General features: G+C 31.4%; 1 protein-coding gene across 1 annotated transcript; it reads right to left on the bottom strand.

Moving 5' to 3' along the window:
- Nucleotides 1-50: 50 nt before the first annotated feature.
- Nucleotides 51-22,572, bottom strand: LOC113395693 (tubulin alpha-1A chain). The gene is made up of 10 exons (XM_026633361.2): nt 22,431-22,572; nt 9,098-9,320; nt 4,938-5,110; nt 3,952-4,080; nt 3,529-3,699; nt 2,818-3,021; nt 2,100-2,155; nt 1,691-1,787; nt 943-1,055; nt 51-697 (listed from the first exon to the last, which is right to left on the bottom strand). Exons 1-10 carry the CDS (start codon nt 22,431-22,433, stop codon nt 514-516), a joined length of 1,353 nt encoding a protein of 450 aa, XP_026489146.1. The 5' UTR covers nt 22,434-22,572; the 3' UTR covers nt 51-513.
- Nucleotides 22,573-23,841: the final 1,269 nt, after the last annotated feature.

Below are 23,841 nucleotides of genomic sequence, written 5' to 3'. Positions count from 1 at the left end.
TATGTACTTGGTGTTCCTACATATCTGTTAATAAAAAAATAAACGTAATATAATTGTAAAATTCTTTTATTGTGCATCAAATAAATTATCATTCAATCATACCTTTTAAATTTAAAGCACAATTACATATAATATTTATTTTATAAATTAGCTTATTATTAAAAATGAATACTCTTTATTCCAATCAGCATATTAGATAATATTATCACGTTTTGTTTTATAATTAATAAATGCGCGTTTGCAAATAAATTCTCACAATGTAACGAGGCCACAAACTTTACATTACACAATTGGAAATTTTATTTCAAAAGTCTGTGTTACAAGCAATTTTACATTCAGACAAGCTCACTTTTTCCTTATAACTAATATTTGTTACCTTAAAATATAGTGTAAAATGTATGAAAACTTGTTATATTGTTAAATTATCGGGTATAGCTTAATGTTTTACATAAAAATCTAAAATCTACCAAAATGGTATTTAAAGATACTGCAAAACTAGATTAAAATTTCCGTCTAATATTCGTTCTCCTCGTCGAGTTCACCCTCGGTCGAGTCAACTCCTACTTCCTCGTAGTCCTTCTCGAGGGCAGCCAAGTCCTCACGAGCCTCCGAGAACTCTCCCTCCTCCATACCCTCTCCCACGTACCAGTGGACGAAAGCACGCTTTGCATACATCAAGTCAAACTTGTGGTCGAGTCTAGAAACAAAAACATAATGTCAATTTGAATCATTCTGAGTCGTTTTGTCTTGTGATTGATGAGACTGTGATTCTCATTCATTCTTCATTTCTATAAGTTGTGTCACATAACTCAAATGTTATTATAAAATATCTATAAAACAAATTTATGTTGGAGTAAATAAATTCATTCAAAAAATCAACTTATATTGAGGTATCTAAAATATATATTTGAGAAGGTTATAATAAGTAGTAATCAAAGTGACCTGGCCCAAGCCTCTGCGATGGCGGTGGTGTTGGACAACATGCAGACAGCGCGCTGTACCTTGGCGAGATCGCCGCCTGGTACCACGGTCGGCGGTTGATAGTTGATGCCCACCTGTTTGTTTGTATGTTTAGTGATAATTGCAAGATAAAAATTTGGCAAAACTTATTTTTCCAGACTTTCGCTTGTCTTCCTTGCGGTAAAGGATGAAATTTGTAAGGGCCTCTCAATTTTTCGTGCCATTGCCATACAGCAATACGAGCATCATATACTTGATGACTAAAATTTTTTGGCGATTGTCGCAGTACATATGTATAATTTAAATAACATAGTCAAAATTAAACTTCTATTTTTTTCGGTCAATGTACTTTTTTGTAAAAATATATGGAAAAATGTGGTAAGGGTTATTATAAAATAATATTATCTTAATAGTATTACAAATACCAATGTTTGGATTGATGGATCTTTGTTACTGAATCACACTAGAACGATTGAACGGATCTGAATGAAATTTGGCATAGACATAGATTAGACTGGATTAGCACATACTTTTAGCGGATACTTTGATCCTGCAAAATACGCCAGTGAAGTGACGGGTGGAAACGAAACGGAACGAAACTTCTTTGCCGATTCTTCTATGGCTTGCGTTATTTATTTTTGAGCCAATGTTAATGACGCTGGACATTTTATTAATTGAAGATATTTTATTTGACATGTTAAAATCGATTAAAGAAGGCCAATTAAAGTACCTTGAAACCTGTGGGGCACCAGTCAACGAACTGGATGGTCCTCTTCGTCTTGATGGTAGCGATGGCGGCGTTCACGTCCTTTGGTACCACGTCACCTCTATATAATTGAAAAAAGGTTATACCATTACATGCCATATTCACTTGGTCAATAATTCGCCCAAAATTAGAGTCCTCTACCCAAAGTTTAGTCTAGTCATGATCAAATACTACCATGCATGTTCAGCATATAGAACCACCTTCTTATTGTCATTTTAAGTAAAGTTTTAGTAAAATCAATTTCGTAATTATCTATAATAAAAGAAAATATAGTTTCAATATTACCATAAAAAATGTCTAATTTATCTCTCGAGTGGTATTTGGTGTTTAATTTTAACGTTTACTTTATAATAATAAGAGATTTATTTCATACCTGTACAACATACAACAGGCCATGTATTTGCCGTGACGCGGGTCGCATTTTACCATCTGCAAAAAATATGTAACCCTTGCTAATGAAAATATGCAAAATATTATAATATAACATAAAAAATAAAATAATACATATGTGGAGATCTTTTTTTGAATTGCCTACCTGAAAAAACTAACCCTACTAAAACTAAACCCAAAACCATTAAGTATATACCAGAAGATGCAGCACGCTTCGGAGGTTTTATGGTTTTAGCATATAATACGTAGCAGACAACGTCTGCCGACAGTTAGGCTGGCTTAAGTAAGGACGAAAATAAATCTAGCAGGAGAATATAATACTCATATTTGTCATCTGCGTCTACTCGTTACTTTAATAAAGTTAAGACTTAAAAATTAAATTGATTCGACAAAAATAACCTAATAAAAAATATAAATGAGGCAAATAAAAATTCTAATTTGGTAATAAACATAATGGGAAGTAAAAATTGGCTTCAAGTTATCGCAGTTTGGCGGGTCACCAACTTTTGTTTGGCACAAAGACGAGATCTTGAATTAATCTCCTGAAATGCGCGTTCAACTAATAAAAGAGAATGAGATTTAGGCATAGACAATTACTACTTTTTACTAAAGCCAAACTTAAAAAAAATACTTTTTACTAATTCATATACCTATTCCTAACTATATGTATTCAAATAGATTCAGAAGACGCAAGAACATACCTGATTGGCGGGTTCAAAGCAAGCGTTAGTGATCTCTGCGACGGTGAGTTGCTCGTGGTAGGCTTTCTCCGCGGAGATAACGGGTGCGTATGTGGCGAGCGGGAAGTGTATGCGCGGGTAAGGCACCAAGTTGGTTTGGAACTCTGTGAGGTCCACGTTGAGGGCGCCGTCGAAGCGCAGCGACGCCGTGATCGATGACACGATCTGATGAAAGTCAAAGTTGGCCACTAAGTTTACGCACACTAGTAAAGTAGTATGAAGTTTGGAGGGTGTCAAGCATAGCGGTCACTTAAACCAAGGTAATAAAGTTGGCTCGTTTGATTTAGTTCTTTTGTAATTCAAAACTATATCTAGAAATAATAATAATAATCTGAGTATAATAGCATTTTATTTTGTATATTTCGTAGTGCTTTGGGTAGAGTGTATCCAATTATCTAAAATACGGATTTAAATAAAAAAATATGAAAATAAAATAATCAGCATCTTTCTTTTAAATAATTTACAATTTGAAACATTAAAGGTGGCGGTTTGGTGCTGATACATTAGAATACGAGTTACACCCGTTACATTTTATATGTACATAAATTAAATATAGGCTCATTTAAAAAAAATATTATCACAAGAATATCGACAGCTGGAACAATCTAGAAAAATACATTAAAACAACAAAAGACAATTAAAAAATGATTTAAATTATGTTTTTGACAGTACCTGTCCAATAAGTCTGTTGAGGTTGGTGTAGGTGGGACGCTCGATGTCCAGGTTGCGGCGGCAGATGTCGTAGATCGCCTCGTTGTCGACCATGAACGCGCAGTCCGAGTGCTCGAGGGTGGTGTGAGTCGTGAGGATGGAATTGTATGGCTCTACCACTGCCGTTGATACCTGTGATGACGGATATATATTTTTAAATAAAAGTATTTAAGTTTAATGCTAGAGAAGTTACGATAAAATCAATGTGGAATATTTTTTACTGTTTAACTTAAGAACAATTCAATTAAATTGAATGTTAATTACTTACTGCCAGTAATTTGCATTTATAAATGTATATTCTCTAAAATTAGTTTAATTGTTAATAAAATTAACATAATTTAAGGAAAAAGTGGTGTATTTATAATTAGAGGGGGAAGAACTTACTTGTGGGGCAGGATAGATAGAAAATTCTAGTTTAGACTTCTTTCCGTAGTCAACGGATAGACGTTCCATCAGTAGGGAGGTGAAGCCGGAACCGGTGCCTCCTCCAAATGAGTGGAAAACCAGGAATCCCTAATGTTACGTGATCACAAAAAATAATATAGTATTTTCTTTTTAATTAAATAATTTACATAATACTTTTAAATAATCCTAACTATTCCACTTTATATTTTTGTTCATATAAAATTGACTGTTGGTTAACGATTAAAATAAATATACGTAGTGTTTGTCAAGAATTATGTTCTTATTGAAATTATGAAATAGTTATTCTTATTGACATTGAAATACAGTAACAAGCTGTAAATGTCCCACTGCTGGTTAAATCCCAGTCCCACTACTGGTTTGGAGCCTTATCGATCGCGCTGCTCCAATGCGGGTTGTTTTATGCATATGTGGCAAATTTTCATTGAAATTATACACAAGCAGGTTTCCTCACGAAGTTTTCTTTCGCCATCGAGCACGAGATGAATCATAAACACAAATTAAGCATATGAAAATTCAGTACTCCTTGCCTGGGCTTGAATCACTGGGCCATCTCGTTCTCTTTTAAATAACCACTTTTAAATCGTTAAACCTACGTCTCTTCCTTTAAACTTATTCAGAGGATTCGTTTACGCCACATTGAAAAAAAAAACAGTTTGAAAATAGGAACCATAAACTAATATTATTACATATATACGTTTACAGTATTTAATAAAAAAATATTATATGAGAATGATAATTAATTAATAAAATTGCTGACATAAAAAGTTCTGGGAAAATACAGATTAATAGGTTTACACATACGACTAAGTGTACATTGGCGTGAATTTTGTAGAAGTTAAATAAAGAGTAATATAAATTTTGACCATTAGTTTGGATATCCGTAACAGCTAGCTATCTAAAACAAGATGGCTATGTCAATACCTATGTATTCTGTAGTATATTACCTGGAGACCAGTGCACTGGTCAGCCAGCTTCCTCAGCCTATCTAAGACGACATCGACGATTTCTTTACCGATGGTGTAGTGACCACGCGCGTAGTTGTTGGCGGCATCTTCCTTACCAGTGATAAGCTGTTCAGGATGAAAGAGCTGGCGGTATGTGCCGGTGCGGACTTCGTCTAAAACAATGGTGATGTATCTTAGAATTGTTTTACTACAAGGCTTTTGTTAGCATTTATTGATTAATATTAATATAATGAAATATTCTTGAAAAGTAAAAAAGTACATAATTATATTTTTTCCACGCATTTATTTCTGTAAGTACGATACTTTTATAGCAATAATAATCATTTTAGAAGTTTCCAGCGATATTACTTATCAATCACATGCTATTCAATTTTATGATTAATGTTCCTGTTAGGAAGATATCTAACTAGTTAACCTGGTATGATGATGATCCTGTCCGATTTGCTTTACAGTAAGTTTTATGTCGAATGCCTGTACAGTATAATTATTTACTATAAGGGCTTTATTATACGTAGGTATTTATTATATACGAGATTGGAATCTTAGGCGACAACAATACATATGAGTACACATTCGGTTAGGTTCATTTATTTGTTGTAAGTTCAGATTTTATTTAAAAATAAGCAATATGTTACAACAATGATCTTTAATTAAATGTTATCGTCATAGCGGTAGATTTAACTGTTACCCTTCACAATATACCCGTTTTACAGATAACACTAGACCTAGGTATTGAATTATTAATATTTCTTACAGTACCATTCAATGGGCAGTGGTGACATCTTACTGTCAGGTAACCATTTTACCTTTTACCTTCTAAGTGGGCAATTAAAAATTGCTAACCCTCTTTATATAAATAAAAAAATAATATATTTTCTTCAAAATTTGACACGATAACCGCCTCCAAGGTTAGAATAATTATTGTTATATTTAATGGAATGGATCGATAAATTTGTTAACATACAAACTTTTTTTTTTAAATGTGTATGTGGCTTAAAACTTCGGTTTGGGTGTGACAGAGAAAAAGTAATAGAATAGTTAATATGTAGAATATAATATAATTTTATGCTTGCGCGTGTGTTGTGAAATCGTTAACGTAAAAGGTTTTTCTTGTATTAACATATTCATGTTACGTAAAAAAATACTTCTATGTATCCATTAATGTTATTGAATTGTATTTAAGTTTCAGTTTGTGTATAAAGTTTTTTTTATACATATATTTATTGTACTCAATAAAGGATCTATTTTCAATTCAAACCATATTTAATTATTTACTATATTTGAGCAACAATTTCTAAAATTTACAAGCCAGCCAAAAATGGCCAATCAAAAATGACTGGCTTTTACTTAAAAAAAGTTATACACTTTTTTATACCAGAGTAAAAGTTATACACTTTTTTTTAAATAAAAGCTGCTTTTGAGACCGAGGCATCGAGTGATGCCATCTTAATCCCTTAGTTATTTAAGTATTTACGTCTTTTATAAAATATAAGCTTTTAAATAAGCATTAAGTTATAAGACTTGACGTTATTATCGTAGGACTGGCGGCTTGGCCGAGCATATCGACTTAAATTTCTAATGCTCTATGCAAATTGTTTGATAATAAAAAATAACATACGAAGTGCATTGCGTATGCACTTTTCAAATAGCGGTATGTGTTTGTAATTTTATAGCAGCTTACTACGCGAATGCAGAACGTGTTGAAACAATTAGCGCGAGAATTCTCTTCACTTTTTTATGTGAATATAGGAATATTCCAATAAATCTAGTAGGTAGCAAAAAATTAACACATTTTTAATTTAATTTTAGCACATGAGTTGGTTTGAATATAGTAAATATATCTCTGATCATAGATAATGACGTCATATAACTTATGGCGTTCTCTTTTTTAAGAATATATCAAATTATTAAAGTGGTAAACGGAGAAGGCTGTCATACAACTAGGCCAATAAAGAACTAAAATATAAAAAAGGAAAAATGGGGCTGCACTAAGCTCTTCCACCAGCAGGATTACACAAGACTTGCAGATAAATAACTTTAATGAATATTACATTCTTCTTCAATCATCAGTAGAAACAATACAAAAAAAAATCATCAAAACAAATTAAGGGTAAATTTCAATCGAATGTTTATTTTTAAGTTACACACAGACAGACATCGGAAATCCTATTTCACGGCTGATTGTCAAGTCAATTGATTCCGTTCTTCTACGAAAAGTGTGTTCTAAGATAATGGGTCATTTCAATTCGTTCGGGCAACATAGTAACTTATATAAATGATTATGTGTAAGTAACTTTTATTTTCATATGTGATAAAATAACTTATGGTTATTTTATATACACGTTGGTTCAGTTATTAGATACATAAACAATTTGGTGTATCTATTGGAGTGGTGTATTGGATGTAATGACACGGTGCGCTGTAATAACGGGGCACTTGCGGGTTCGATGCCCGTCGGATATCTCTTCAACGAGGTTTTGAAAGTTTTAAGGCTGATTACATCCTATCATATGATAAACAAAATTACGTTAAATCTTTGTTTCTTTTCTCGTTGTTCAATAAACGTATAAGTATGTATTTAATTTTAGGCTAATTAATTTGGGAAGGCAATCTCCCGTAGTACATTTTCTTATTCAATTGTTATTAATTTGATTTTCAGCTTCGAGGGCATTTTAATCGTAATATTTATCCTGGCCGTTCGTATAACCTAATAGTCCACAAAATACATGTTTAATTTTAATTATTATATTACAAAAACTAAATTGTAAAAGTGGTATGTACCAGATTTCTTTACAGCATTTTACAAGGTAATATTTTACAAGAAATTCACTGATATCAGGCTCTCTTATTGATCTTCTTTTGGTGCATATGGGAATATTGTGTACCTACTATACATATAAGTGTAGAAACTGATTATTTATTTATATTATTACTAGCTTTTTTGTTTTCGTTTTCCTTAAACCGCCTCGTCCTATCATGGACCAAACAATGAAGTCTATTTTTCCCAATACCTGGGCTATTACAAGACTAAGGGCGAGGCAAAACATGGGACACATATAAATAAATAAATATTGGACAACATCACATACATTACTCTGATCCCAATGTAAGTAGCTAAAGCACTTGTGTTATGGAAAATCAGAAGTAGCGACGGTACCACAAACGCCCAGACCCAACACAACATAAAAAACTAATGAACTTTTTCTACATCGACTCGGCCGGGAATCGAACCCGAGACCTCGGAGTGAAAACATGTGTACACACTACTCGACCACGGAGGTCGTCAAAATATTTATTATTACAGTGGTTTTGCCGTAAAAGATTTACAGACAGATTTGTATTTATATTATTAGTACTGACAGATAAAAATACATGTTTGTAGGGTTTGTAAGACAAAAAATATTTCATAATTAATTTAATACCTTAAATATACAACTCTGTCGTGTGTAATCATCCTAAGATTATAATTTGCGCGTAGGTTTTTGTCTGATTCAATCTCAGTACAATTATCTCCAGTTCTCAGCCACGCTGCGTCTTCAGTGGTATTTATTTAAAATAAATTAAAATGACTTCGATGTGGTATGCTTTTATATTACATTCTGATTGTAACAGTGTTGTATATATTGAAAAGATTCAGTAACGGTTTGATGGTAATAGCAGACTATAAAAAGAGTAATTTCTTCTTGGCACTATAAATGGAAATATTATTCACTATAAGCGAGCAAAAGCAATCCTTCTCTCCTGTTAAGGTTTATAACTTATTTTATTAAGCCGCTTCAATAGATTCTGGTAGATAGACTCAAATACATATGGCAGAATCTCATACATTAGGGGAGGGCTGGCGTACTCACTGTCCTGTTTATGAGATTAATTGTAACAAATTTGAAGTTTGTTTGAAGCCGACTGGAAACCAGCGATCTTTGGTCAAGATGAATAAGCCCGATGGCATTGTGTATAGAACATCTGGATCTATTTATTTATTCGACTATTAATTAATCGGTGGACTATGATGTTAATTTCAAATAATGTTTTATCTAAAAAACTACTAAGCTATACGTATGTTAGGGATAGATGCTGTATACTATTGGGAGCTAAACATAATCAATTCAAAATTAATCGAGCTTACGATATAAACTTACCAACAACAGTTGGCTCAAGGTCTACGAACACGGCTCTAGGGACGTGTTTCCCAGCGCCTGTCTCGCTGAAGAAGGTGTTGAAGGAGTCATCTCCTCCCCCCAGGGTCTTGTCGGATGGCATCTGACCGTCGGGCTGAATGCCATGTTCCAAGCAGTATAGTTCCCAGCAAGCATTACCGATCTGAACGCCGGCTTGGCCAATGTGGACTGAGATGCATTCCCTCTGTGAAGAAAATGTATTTTTTAGGATATAGAAAGAATTATCTATCAAGGAATGAGGAACTGCAACTTTACTGCAATTTATTTAATTGCTTATAATAAATATATTTTTATCCACCTGATGGAAAGTGACTACCACTGCCCATGGACATCTGGAAATTTAATATCGTAACTAGAATACTAAGTCTTTTTGCTTTTATATAAACACTTCACTTCCCTTTATGTCACTAAGTGAGTTAAGGACTGTATCATAACATAACTATGCATGTATTAAAGGTATAATTATTATACTATTAACAATACTAATGAATTCTCATCCAACAAATGATAATTGTTCAAAGGTTTCGTAGTAACAAATAGTCAGAAAGGCCTCCCTTTATTAGTCGAAAGCTGACGCATGATTGTGGTTATTGTAAAGAATTTACGATTCACTCCGACCTAACTTTGACATGTCACGCTTTATTCAGGGCTTTCGTGTAATTGCCTTCGTATTACCGTAGGTATGCCTTCCATTGTATTTGAATAATTATGTACTTTCCGTTGAATAAATTCGTTGAAATTTTTATTATCTTTAAAATTCTAGTTACAATATGTAAATGTCCGCTCCAATTGAGGAGATAATTTGAAGCCAAAACCACCACGCTACTTTAATGCTTGTTGGTGGATAAACATATGGCAGAATTTCATCCGCAACACATAAGATGAATTGTAAAAACAAAGTTAACACATGATATTTTAGTGGTACTTGCTTTGATTTCATATCTTAGCTATTAAGATGACCGTATTCCAACCAATTGGTTTTTAATTTAGTTTTTTTCTCTTATATTATTTTATTTTTAGAAATATCCGTATAATATATCCACATCTATGAACTTTCCTTTACGTACTATTAAAAATGTAAGGCATATTTTGTGCGTGATGTTATTAGCTGACTACAAGTTGAAATTGGGTGATGCCAGATAAAGATTTTAATCTTTAATCTATATTCTATAAATGGTATAAAACAAAGTTACTTTGTGTTTCCGTCCGTATCTCCGCTTTCTTCTTTTAAACCAGGCAACGAATTTTGATACAATTATTACTAATAATTATTTTCATATTACAAATTACTATAAAATTATAGGCTTTTTGTGAAGCCATTTTCTCTAATTCGTTTCTAGTAATCCTTATTCGGATATAAATTTAATAACTGTCTTTTTAACTATAACATTCGAATGTATACTTCAGTAGATATCATCGTTTTCAAATTGCGTGTAACGAATAAAACATCAACTAAAATAAGTTCTCTTATATGTTATAAAGCGAGAAGTAACACATCGACTTTAATGTTTGAACAAAGACGCAAATATCGTCTTGTGTTGAGTCTTCTTTGATTTCAGTTTAACGATAGACAATATTATTTATACTTCCTAGTGCTCCAGAAACTGAACGTCAGGAGTCAAATGATCTCGATTCATTTGTCAAATGATTAATGTATGTATTCGCAACGCATGAATTGTTTCACGATACGCTTCAGCGATCATACGATTTGTTATAATATTATGTATATCTTATATATCTTAATGTTATAAATAAGCTAGTTTGCTATGATAATTTGAAAACCAACATATATATACTATTCTATGTCAAACGGCAAAACATAACAATTATATTAATCGAGTTTTTTATATCGATTAAAAACGAATAGGTACTTATGGTAATATATACCTACATACGTATAAGTAAAAATGACAACTTATAATTTTTTTTATCCTTCACTATAACGGAAGTACCTACTATTTTAACTTGAAAATTAGCAGAAACATAGAGAAAGAAAAAACATTAAGACGATTATTTACAGAAAATTTATGTATCTCCTTAGTATGTGTCATATCTTGCAACTGAATTTTAAGCAATTTCCACAACACAGATTGAGCTGAAATTTTGCATAAAATGTAGGTATTGTAGGTACCCTACATTAATTTGCATACTAAATGTAATTAGTTCTCGTGCGTTAATTTTTGTTTATAAAAATTATTTTTACATTGAACGAAATAATTAAAGATAATACTGTCGCGGTCGCAAAAAAATTTACGAGGCTTTCATGTTAGTTAAATGACTTCAGTCCTAACTTTTTATGTTTGTGGGGGAGGATAGGGTTAACGAAATATTGAAATATGCCATTATACAGTTGTATTTGTACACGATGTTTGATGAGTTCGATGCACGCATTCTGCGTGTTTATGTTTGATTTACTATCGATAGATTCAACTGATTTATAATAATCATAGTATACCATCAGACAATCACACATTTGATTCACAATTGTAATTTTACACTTTGATGTTGTATATTTTTTTTATATTTTCATGGAATGTATACTTTCTATACAGTTTAGGCGACTAGGCGTCTGTTCAAATCTTAAATTAAGTAACAATGAAAGTTCGTGGTATAGATAACTTTTAGTAAACAGTAAGTAGTATTGTATGTTTCATTAATCTCATGATATATACCTATTTGTATCTTTAACGTTGACGAACGAATCGTTGGTTCTGGTGTGACACTGGCGAATACTGGCAAACCACATAGTATACATTTATACAAAATTATACATTATACATTGTACATTTACTACATTTATTTACAAAATAATAATTTACCATAAGGATTCAATTATATATAAATAAAAATTTGGTGTACAAATCATTAACTTTTTAATAAAGGTTTTTGCACTATTCCTTGAAGGTCCAAGTTGTTTCAATTGCAAATGGGACAAATACATAATTTGGAATAAGAATGAATTACTCTCTTAGTTTCCTAGTATTCCATATAGTCAAGGCACGTTTCTATGACAGAATATCGAAGATATGTATGTATGTATCTTTGCCATTCAATAAATTGAAATCTTATGTCAAAATAGTAATAATATAAAGTTAATAATATAAATAATTTGCTCAGCGAATATATTTCTTAAAAATAAAGTATCAAGATTAGTTAGCATCTATCATCTCAAAGAAATGCTCCAATGGCTGGTCACGGAGCTGTATCACAGCTATCGGCATAGCCGAATCTTTTGTTTGGAACTTCTCAAGCGTAGCGTTCGCTGTCAACGATTACCATAATCGGCTTCTCAATATTTTTTTCAATGCAATAAAACGAAACTAGAACTCGATCACTAAGGAGGAAACGTTAATAAAAACTTGTTTAATAGCGAATAATTTTAAACGCGACAACTAATATAATAGGCTCCTTTAAATCGTCATGTTACAGGATTTAATTAAAAATACTTATATTTCTTATACTGGAGCTATCGTTGCCAAGTTATTTGCAATCCGGCAATTCTTTTTTCAGAAAATTCGAGGTCTTTTGCTTTATAAACTATCTTTTTATTTTCCTTTGACGAATTCAATTACAAAAACTCTGGATCTTTTAATCCACGTCGTTAATTAAGCTTCTTACATCAATTTACCGTTTAACTCCTTAAACGGTGTAAAATAAATTGACCGTAATCAATTTTGAACCAATTAAGTGGGTGTACTTTTCCAATTACGAGACAAGATCGTAAAACTATAACAATTACAATCCCACGCATCTGTATTATTCTATAATATATTTGTCTTTATTCTTCTTTTCTAGTTCGAAGATTTATAACGGATAATTTTGTATTTATTTTTAAATTTTTTTAAGCCACTAGCTCGCCCTTCGATGTAATGAGTATTTATTAATTACGACCCGTAGACGATTACGCTTAGGTTTAGAATTTTTGAAACAAAGCTGATTTTGTAATTTGAGCCCTTGGTTTAATTTGCAATACTCGCCCTCAAAATCAGTGACGTTTTAGGCGCGAGGCGTGGGTTTAACTTACTCTTATGTTATATGTTTGTAATTGTGTGTCTCATCGGCAAAGGATAATTCCATATACGTATATGTAAACCAATCTTCAGCATCAGTCAGTTAGAGTCTTGAAGGAAATGTTAATTCAGTTATTCAAATTGTATTTTTTATTTAACACTATGATTTAATATTTTAAAATCAAAAAATAATTTATTATAAGAATAGATATTATACAATTTAAGGCTATAGATTTCATAGGGCCTTTGATCGATGATACCAGGCAGTGGTACCACCTCGTACTCGCTCCGTTTTTTACGTGCTATACACGTAAACGTACTGAAACGATTATAGATTAAATGGGTCGTGTCTTTCTGTTATATTCTTAATGGGTTATATTGATTTCAGATAATAACGTTTCTATGTTTGAACACGTCAAATATTTTGCCATTAAGATAAATTGATAAGTGTCTACATAGTACCTAAGCCCAGATGCCTAGATAAAACAAAGAGCACAGAACTCTTTACTGTCAATCATTTAAAAATTTTGCCTCCATTGAAAGATAGCCTGAAATTACAGTGCTTTTTTGTAAGAGCTCACTTTACCTCAGAAATGTGTACGCGCGAGTTAGCGTGCTACTTTGTGTGGCGGTTGCTCAATGCCTAGACTCGCAGTATCCTGCGCATTCGAGCGTGTCTATCGTTGCGCTTCCCTAGATGTGTACCAGTCTTACCTATTCCTGGACTTCATCGTTATGCTCTGGGCGGTATGAAATGATCAAACTCCAAACTCTTACATCGAAAAAAAAGAACGTACTTCCATAATTTAAAAATGAGATAATTATAATTTTAATTCCTCGATTCAAATGTCTGACAAGAGTACTGACGTATTTTTAGCTCTGAGGATTTGAATTGCGATTCATTCGGGATAAGAATGAATTCTCGTCACGATGACACGTTGGACATGAGTTGATTAGTTGCATTCATAAAATTATTCACATTTCATTTTACTTTCATGAGTTGCTTTTCAATACATAATGTTTTTCACGAAAATGTTTAGAATCAGAATAATTTTATTAATGCAAAACTAATTGAGAAAGAGTATGTTGTAACGCTAATATGTAGCGTAAGAAATCGGAATTTTAGTACAAAAAAAAGGGTTCCATTTATTTGTCCGTCGGCAAGGGAAGTAGACTTCCTTGTCCATCCCTTTCCAAACACGCTATAGGATTACTTAAAGCAACACGATAAGGGGATGTGTTGTATTACTAAGTGTAAGTTCCTTAAATAACATTGTTTGTACACTATTATATATATCTCATTGCACTAGACGAATTTATAAGTCAGAAGATCTGAAGATTATTATTTCGAAACAAATCTATATACCTATGTGATAAATATAATGGCGGAAAAACCTAAACGACGATTATTTTAATCATCTCAATCGCTAGTCTCAAAACGTTCATAAGCCGCCTCTGTTATTATATGTTTGCAAGTAATAGTCATGGCTTAGGGTCATTGCACTCACTAATTTTCTTCGTCGACTGGCAATACACACAAAGTAATATTACACTAAAAAAGTGCAAGATGATATACTGAATTCATTCTTTTGATAATTTTTACTTTTATGTCTAGTCATAGGACTGCTTTTTATGGATAAACCTGTCCTTATCTGGGCTCGTTATTAGTTTTACATAATATGCACAGCCATTTTGTGCCCAATATGTGCAAAGTTTTAGTTCAATAGATTTTGTGAAACTGCTGAAAAATTCAGCTGCAAGACTTAACTCCAAAATATTAAATGTGTTTTGATATTAAAACATGTAAAATACAAGAATTAGTACAGCCGATATAAGATAACAGCACAAAAGAGATATTCTGAAAGAGCAAATTCGAAAGTCAGAGCTGAACACGATCGTTAAATTGAAAGTGACATGCGACATTTCTATTTTGATTACATTCAAAATAGCTTAGTCAGTTATCGACATTTCACGAGTAAGATACGAAGTTAACTCTTACAGAATACTATACTTTGGGGTAAAAATTAATACTTAGTATTGCGGAATTGCGATTTGAAGGGTCTCAGAAAGGATTTATATTACAGTAGGTACCAACGTAAAGGCAAAAATATCTATGGACAATAGTGACCTCTTACCATCAGGTGGCCAATTTTCCAGACTGCGTATTTACAAGATATAAAAAAATACAGAATATTAATATCGAGAAAATATAACGTAGAATATATAACTTGTGATATATATATTTCACATGAAAGAAAACAATGGTGGAGACTCGCAGCTTATTAGTATCTCGGGTTTAAATTAGTTCGTTCCGTTTTTCTCATTTACAGAGATATCAATAAGAAGCAAAAGGCAACAAAAGAAATCTTCATGGTATTCGCCATTGTAGGGCCGTCATGTTGGCTGATAGCTTCGCTTTTTTCTTTTGTCCGGATGAGTTGCGAAAGCTACTAGTCACAGTTGAATATATTTTTTAATTTATTCTATATTGAATTAGGCAAAGACAAAATAATTCAGTACAATATACTCCTCTATTTGTCAATAAATTTTATTACTTTGTGTGGTAACTATTGACGAGCTTTAGTGTTATAGATAAAATAAAAAATGAATGATCGAAACATGCAAAAACATTTCCTCGAATGTTCAATAACGATTATGGAGGAATTTCGACCATTCGGTGAATACTAGTAATAATACATCCATAACGACAAAATGTATGTTTATTTTATTTTTTATAATTTCGTGAAGTTTCCAATAATCATCGTAATAAAAGACATGAACATCAGTTCTATGGAACTGTGTGTCCACACCCTAAATTTCGACGAAAATTAATGTTTAAAGTGGGAACTACCAGACGTCCACCCTAGGTATAGTTTTCAGAAGGGTTGGTCAGAGGGTAGACATTATAAGTCGCTTTAACTTTTCTACGACATATAATGTTTGCCATATTATTCAAAAAAAATTTTAAAAGCAATACTTATTAACTTTTTTTGGCTTGATATGTTATTTATTTATGAATATACTAAATCTTATACGCAACAATAGTCAAAACATTTCAGATTATAAGAAGATATTAAATTTCCTTTATATTCAAAAACACTCCCCAAGCGATGATATCGACTGCCCCCCTCCCCCGTCCGCCAGGATACACGAGCTAACACTAACTAACCTTATTCCTGCAACTGTCTCATGTTTCATGGTGACGTCAGACGTTCCCCGACACAGCCCTAAATAAAGGACAGTGTCGGAAAAATAAGCCGCTTTTAATTACGTTGGTTTGTTTAATATCAACATTTTGTGATGGATGAATGATATACATATAGACGTAGACATTCTTTTTCTATTGGTAACATGATTATTTATATGGATTTCTGTCAATATTTAAGCAAATGGCCGCATGGAAGTGCTTTGTTGTGCTTCCCTTTAGAAACATTAACTAACTAATTGATATATTTGTCTGACTACTGAACAAAGGCCGTGTCTCCTTACCATTTAAGTTTCTTATTCCTCTAAGCTGGATTGGTGGTTATACATGTGACAGGACACGTGCTGGCTTTATTATTATGTTATTCTTCACTGTCGAGCACGAGGCTCATGAAAAATCAGCATTCGCATAATCGCATCAACTGGTCTATCTCAGCTCTTATTATTGTAGTAAAATTTTTGAAGTGTTATTTTTAGCTGACATTTCGATTGCTGTAGATCATCCGGACTTACGATGTTTCTTCAATATGATTCACAGTAATAAGAATGGGTCGTGTTTATCATTGATTAAAAATAAAACGTCTCCCCTTTTAAGAAGTTGAGTGTTTCTGTGTAGTACAAATACACTCAACTCAACTCATGGCTTATTTAGTCATGAAAAATCGTTGCATCGTAAATGAATTTATTATTTATACTTTATCGTTGGTACTCAACAAGCATTTTCGTATATGAGTTTAAATGCTTATGATTTATAAATAAACAAAGACACTAAATCGATTTCTCATGTCTGCCTCAAACCCGAAACGTAGTGTATATTCTTAGGTTTCTTATTGTAAAAATAAGTTACCCTAATTATTATCGTACTATTCAATTGTAGGATTTTTTGATATTTGCTCATGATTTGATTAGATAATGACGTGTTCATACTGCAAGAAATATAAAGAACTTCTTACAATATATATTTATATTTAACTTGGCGATAGGGCTTTGTGCAAGCTCGTCTGGGTATGGACCACCCACTCATCAGATACTTTGTATTGCTGTGTTATATTTAATGAATAAATTGGATAGCACCACATTAAAATTTATTAAATAATTATTACACGTGAAGTTTCATTTTAATTTTGAACCTATTAAGATGTCTATTATAGCCGGTCAGTAACCTTAACTCCAATTCCATTAAGCAACAATTTTGTGCAGATGAGTTTAGTCACGCAGTGTCTTTTATTTTACCGAGTTATTAATTAATTAATATTTCCTAATTTCCCTGGAGTTTTCAAAACCTGACAAACAATAGACGATTCGATGATATATTTTGTAAGAGCAATTTTTCTGCGGATTTTTTAAAAATATTTTTTACTAAATTATAACGTATTCAAAAAACGTAAACAAGTAATCTTGAATCTGGACGATTCACCATTTTACAAGCAAGACCGGCAAGAATACTAAATTAATTAATTTATATATCTTGATTTAAAACTACAGAATGTAGAGACAAGGCTAACTTTAACAGAATACCGAAAATTTGCGACACATTGTACATAGTACCTACATGTATTTCTGTAACCTACTTTAATGTATTGTCTATTTATTTTATTATAGACTTTTGCGTCCTTGTGTTTTTATTTTTCCTTTTCTTTTTCTTAATAAGTAAAACAAGTCGTGAAATCCGCAACCGACATCAAGCATCGTTACTAAGGGCTTTGATTGATGTTGTCGTGTAACATATGTATATATGTTCTGACAAATAATACTGTTTTGTAGTATTTATTTGCATTTTGGTCATGAGACCTTTACTAATAAGAGAATTACATTTTGTTGTTTGTTTTATAATTGTTTTTCGTTGTTGTTAAACTATATCAATATTTTAGACAAGAAATTGTAAATGCCAACATATTCGGATCAAGTAATTACCTGATTTTCTTATTTTTAGGATAATGTATGTCCAACGGTCGTAAATTATTCGTAATGTCGCAGAAAATATTTTTTTGGGCTTTTTCAACTTTTAGTTCACACGCACAGTCTAATGAAGCAAAGTTTTAACCGTCTTCTTAGGTAATAATCCGGTTGTATGTACAATATAAAAATCACAAGATAATATAAATAAAAACAAAAGCAAGTATTTCTATTAATAATAATCATGTAGGATTATTTAGTCAATTTAATATAATCTGTATTCGTAATTGGCCTAAGTATAAAAAATGAATGATTATCATTCTAAGTTCATCGTGTATGAATCATCTAATTTAACCGCAGACCAGTCTCGCCTCTCTCCGGTGCACAGTAGAGTACATAGCGACCATTATTATCAGATGGATTTATATGAGACTAGTTTTCGCTCGCGACTTCGCTCGTGTTTTGGGGTTAGGCATAAAAACGTCCTATCCTATGTCGTACCCTGGAGTTCAAGCTTGCTTCATATAAAATTTCATCAAATTCAATTTAATAGTTTGGCCTCGAAAGAGCAACAGACAGACAGGCAGAGTTACTTTCGCATTTATAATAGTACTAGAGATTTATATTTTAATTACTTTGTACTTTCATAGTTCCACAATTATGTGCATTCGTGTAAAATAAATAGATTGTCATTATATTTATTTTTCTTTGCTGTCGTGTAACAAAAAATTTCAAATAAAAAAAAAATTAAAGATAAAAACGGCGTGTAGACTAAAAAGTCGCTTTTAGAGTCTGTTCTTCAAATATAGAATACTGTGCTCAGCATGTAATATGGCAGATGTTGTTGTTAATGGTGCATTGAAGATGATTCACTCTGTAATATTCGTCCAGACAATGATCGGATAGAAGTAGGCGGAGCTTTAATGCTTCGTTTTCTGATGATCTTTCCTTTGTTTCATTTTGTAGAACACAAACATGCATACACTGCATTATGTATAACATCTACTTTAATAAATTTCGTTTGAGATTTAAATTTTTGGGTCTGTAATCGCAATCTAAATTACTAACGAAATTGTAACGATAGTTATTAAATAGTTGTGTGAGGAGGAGGACTATTGATTTTAAGGACAATAACCACAGAGTAGAAAATAAAAACATTTTGTTTTCTATTAAGTTTCAAGGCGTGGATGTATGACCTCTTTTTTTTAAATGATCGAAATTGGTGTATATTTTTAAAAGTAAATACCAATCTCACTATCCATAATAATTTCGTATTTTTTTATCATTTGACTAAGCAAGATTATTACAGAAACTGCCGTAAAGATTTGGACATACATATGTATTACAAAAATGTAAAATTTTGAAATTCGAATATCAATTTCATTATTATAAAGTCATCGTACGAAACCCTTAGCAATCTAAAATACTAAATACGAATGCATTAAAAGGGGGAAAACGTTTGTTGCACGTGTCAAAAGTACTGCAAAAATATATGCGATGACTTGTAAAAAGCGATAGCAATGTAGGTACTCAAAAGAGCGGTATTAATTTCGCATTCAGTTCGACAATGCAGCGAGATTGTCGTGGGGTATTTTATTGTTCATCTACATAGACCGTATACATTATAATACGCTAGTCTAGATATTTCTCCAGGGAAAACTAACTCGTTTTTATTATTCCAAATTTAAAATAGTATAGAATCGCACTGGTCACATAATCTGTGTAGGATACAAATTCGTAATGTTTTTTTTTAATTAAAAAATAAAGTTTTATTCAAATAAATGGAATGGAATATTTTATAATAAGTACGTACATAAAAAGATTAAAACGAAAGAAGTATGAATAAGATGTTTTTATTATTATAATTCTTACGATCTTTTTAGATTATTGTGACATTAGTATTAGTTACTATGCGTCTATTTAAATACAAATATATTTGTGCTCGGAAGAAGCTGGATTCACACATGTGTTGTAACCAATGATGCGACACCATACATTCAAGTATTAGTCGTGTAATCACGATTATACTTGCGATACGTAATGAATAACATCGAAGATCGCTGTGGTCATTGACATTTCATTGATTGGCCCTTTTTTTATTTATATTTATCTGTAAAATATATCCTTAACAATTATTTAATTATTACTATTGTTTCGTTTTTCTACTTTTATTTGAATTTAGAACACCTTCAATTATGGATTGACTTAAATATATAATTCATTGATAAGGTCTAATGAAGATTTATTATCTTAGGAACTGAAATTTCTTCATATTTTTTATATATAAGAAGGATTATGTTTCGTTTAAATTATCAATGGGGATGCTATTGGGAAGTTCAAATATTTTAGAACCCTTGTAAGTGAAAGTCTAGCCCTATATATCCGGTTTTCCTTCTATTTTTTCAATTAAAATTGAAATACGATACGTGTATACTTTCTAGTGTTGGCAACATAAAAAAGTCAAATTTTCTATACAAATATAAACGTACTTTTTTTTTTTAATTTAGCGTTGAGCATTATTGTTGAGCAAATGCGAAAGTAACTCTGTCTGTCTGTCTGTAAGATATCATGACACCCACTAAGGAGCGAATTTTGGAAATTCTACCCCTACGGGGGTGAGATAAGGGTAAAAATTTGTATACAAGTCCGTCATTTTTTAAGATAGAAACATGAAACTTTCTTTTTGGGATACTGTTTAAAAATGAGTAGATACTTATTTAAGTGTTTCTGCATATTCTACCCCTACGGGGGTGAAATAAGGGTTGAAAGTTTGTATAGAAATCCGTCATTTTTTTAGCTAAAAATATGAAACTATTTTTGGATACTGATTAAAAATGATTAAATACGTATTTAAGTGTTTCTAGATATTCTACCTCTAAGGGGTTAATAGGGGTTAACATTGCTTATATATATTAGTCTGGAAGTCCGTCATTTTGAAGTTAGAAACATGAATGGAAAAATAGGTGTTGACATTTCGTATACAGGTTAGTCTTAAAGTCTTTCATTTTTGAAGTTAGAAGCTAAAAATTTTATTTTTGAGCTACCAATTAAAAATGAGTTGATTTGGATTTAAGGGTTTCTGGATATTCTACCCTAAGGGCTGAAATACCCACCAATGTGGTATACAATGAGGTCTTAAATTTATGCTCGGCTTACATGAAAAAAATAAAAATATTATTATTAAGATATAGTTTCTTGCTGATTCGATCACTAATAGCTTATAAAGTATATTAAATTTAATTATTTATTGATATCACTATCTAAACCAATAATACGAGTCCTTTTTAATTTTAAAGTTAGTATGAAACTGAATAGGTATATACATAGATACCTGATACATATATTAAAGGATGCTATTTAATTTACTAGCTATCCTTCCCATCTTCACAATAATGGTATACGAGATTCAATCAACTTTTAGATTGAAGAACAAACATAAATAAAAAAGTTCTTGTTTTTTCCATCTAGGAAATTTGAACTTCTTGGTTTTGTAATTCTTGACTATAATATGCATGTGTTATACAAATAAACCTTTCCCCAGATTCATTTATGAAAACCATTGCGTAATTTAAAAGATAAATAAAAAGATTATAAATTATAATAAATTGATCATATGTCTAAGCATACAGACGGCGACTTGGTTTTGTACTATGTAGAATTTCCTTGATATGGAACCAAATTGAAATATAGATTATTTGATTTTAAATCGTATTTTTTTAATGTCTATTATACAAAGTTTAAGCTGTGTGAATGTTACAATTATATTTTTAATTTTGTACATGTCAATATATTACGATAACCTGTATTTTGCATTAAAAAATTTTTTACATTTGAGTTGATTATTTTTTTTGTTTACATTTTTTATGCTAATTTAAAATGTTTAACTGATAAATATTTTAATTGGAAATGAAGTTTGTTTTAAAAGCTCGTCATATAAAATCGAGCTTAATTTTTTCAATAGACTTTTGAACGTTTAATAAATAACATTATTTTCCGATAGGATCATGTCGGATTCCTTAATCAAAATTAATATAAAAATATAGATAATTATTTTGGTCACTTTACTATAATCGTCGAATTCAAATAATAAACTCTTTTCTATTTATTTTCGGGAATTATATAGGTTCCTCATTTGAAATGACTTGAATTCATAAATAATATTTAAGAAGGTGTCAAAAACTCACCATTTTGTCAAATTTGATGTAATGAGTGGTGACAGTAAAAAGAGTGGCGTGGCGAGTTCGCAAGGCAACGCACCGGGCCGGACTGATGGCGAAACCAGGCTACCATCGGCTTTATATACGCGTGGTGGTGCGAATGGGTTATTCTGGAGTTGTTCGATACATAGTTTCGAAATCCATTTAAAAGTATAGTTTTTGATTTGCTAAGGATATGAATGGTATATTATATAAAGAAACAAACGTGTACTACTTACTGTTCTTAGCTGTTCTATCTACGTGTTTCTTTATTGTTACTAAATTGGAAAAATGTTAATATATTCTACAATATTTATTATTTTAGATCAATTAGAACGAGTGAGTCATAACTGGCGATGAAAAAAATCGTATAGCTCTGATGAAAATCTGCCACATATACATCGACAAAACTACATTGAAGCAGTATGGTGCCCAATATGTTGCTCCTTCAATTATTCCGCGTTCGTGTCGATTAAGTAAATGGATATTTCACAAAAGTAACGTTCCTTAGGAAGTATAAGATTTGTTTTTATATTGAATATTTATTAGGAATATTAACTTGTCTAATAGCTTACTAAACACATATTACAATTTGTTTGAAACATTTGGTACGATAAAAATTGACAAAATAAACCGTAACAATTAATAATTTCATTTTAAATTTATCCTGAATAAATAAATGAAAGTTAAAATGACATTTATGCCTAATACGATTTGAAATTTTTTTTTTTTTTTATATAAATATGAGCGCCCAATTCCATTTGACAACAATTATTTTAAATTAATTTTAACTGTCAAATCATTTACATTATGATATTAATTTTAATATATTTTTGAAGCGCCAACAGTGCTATGGTTGCTGTGGTTTACGGGTCGTCTAGCGATGTAAAAAGTCACAGGATTGATCCTGATCCCTTGGGCTGTTGTCGTACCTACTCCTAAAACAAGCGATAAGCTTAAAAGGAGGGGTAAATAGGGATATTACTGATGCCTTTATTAATTTTGGGCATTGCTAATATTCTTTATTAAAAAAATACATATATGAACATAATAAATTATTATCAACGAAAAACTTCTTAAAAAAAATATTTTATCATGAATTGTCGTTATAAAAATTAAATACTCTTTACATAATATAACACATAAATGTGACCATATATGTATTAACTTAACTATATAATTAAAAAAAAAAAAAAAACTAAAAATCAGCGCATTCGATATTTCAATATTGGAAAGCGTCCAGAATATCACCTCTATTATACCTATGGTACTATAAGTTAATGTATATCGCCAGCTTATAGTAGAGTATCCAGGAGTGTCCTTTTTAAACTTAATTAAGAAAATTATTAATGAAATTTGACTTTGATGAGATTTTTCTCGACTTATCCCAAACACTTTA

Source organism: Vanessa tameamea, chromosome 7, assembly GCF_037043105.1.
Source record: "Vanessa tameamea isolate UH-Manoa-2023 chromosome 7, ilVanTame1 primary haplotype, whole genome shotgun sequence".
NCBI lineage: Eukaryota > Metazoa > Arthropoda > Insecta > Lepidoptera > Nymphalidae > Vanessa > Vanessa tameamea.
This window is presented reverse-complemented; position numbering and strand designations above follow the sequence as displayed.

What these genes read in the sequence shown, in the direction of transcription:
- LOC113395693 (XM_026633361.2), bottom strand. An exon ending in TCAACAGACTTATTGGACAG is followed by an intron (nt 3,022 to 3,528) that starts GTACTGTCAAAA and finishes GACTTTCATCAG; the next exon opens with ATCGTGTCATCGATCACGGC. An exon ending in GCCTGTTGTATGTTGTACAG is followed by an intron (nt 1,788 to 2,099) that starts GTATGAAATAAA and finishes TCAATTATATAG; the next exon opens with AGGTGACGTGGTACCAAAGG.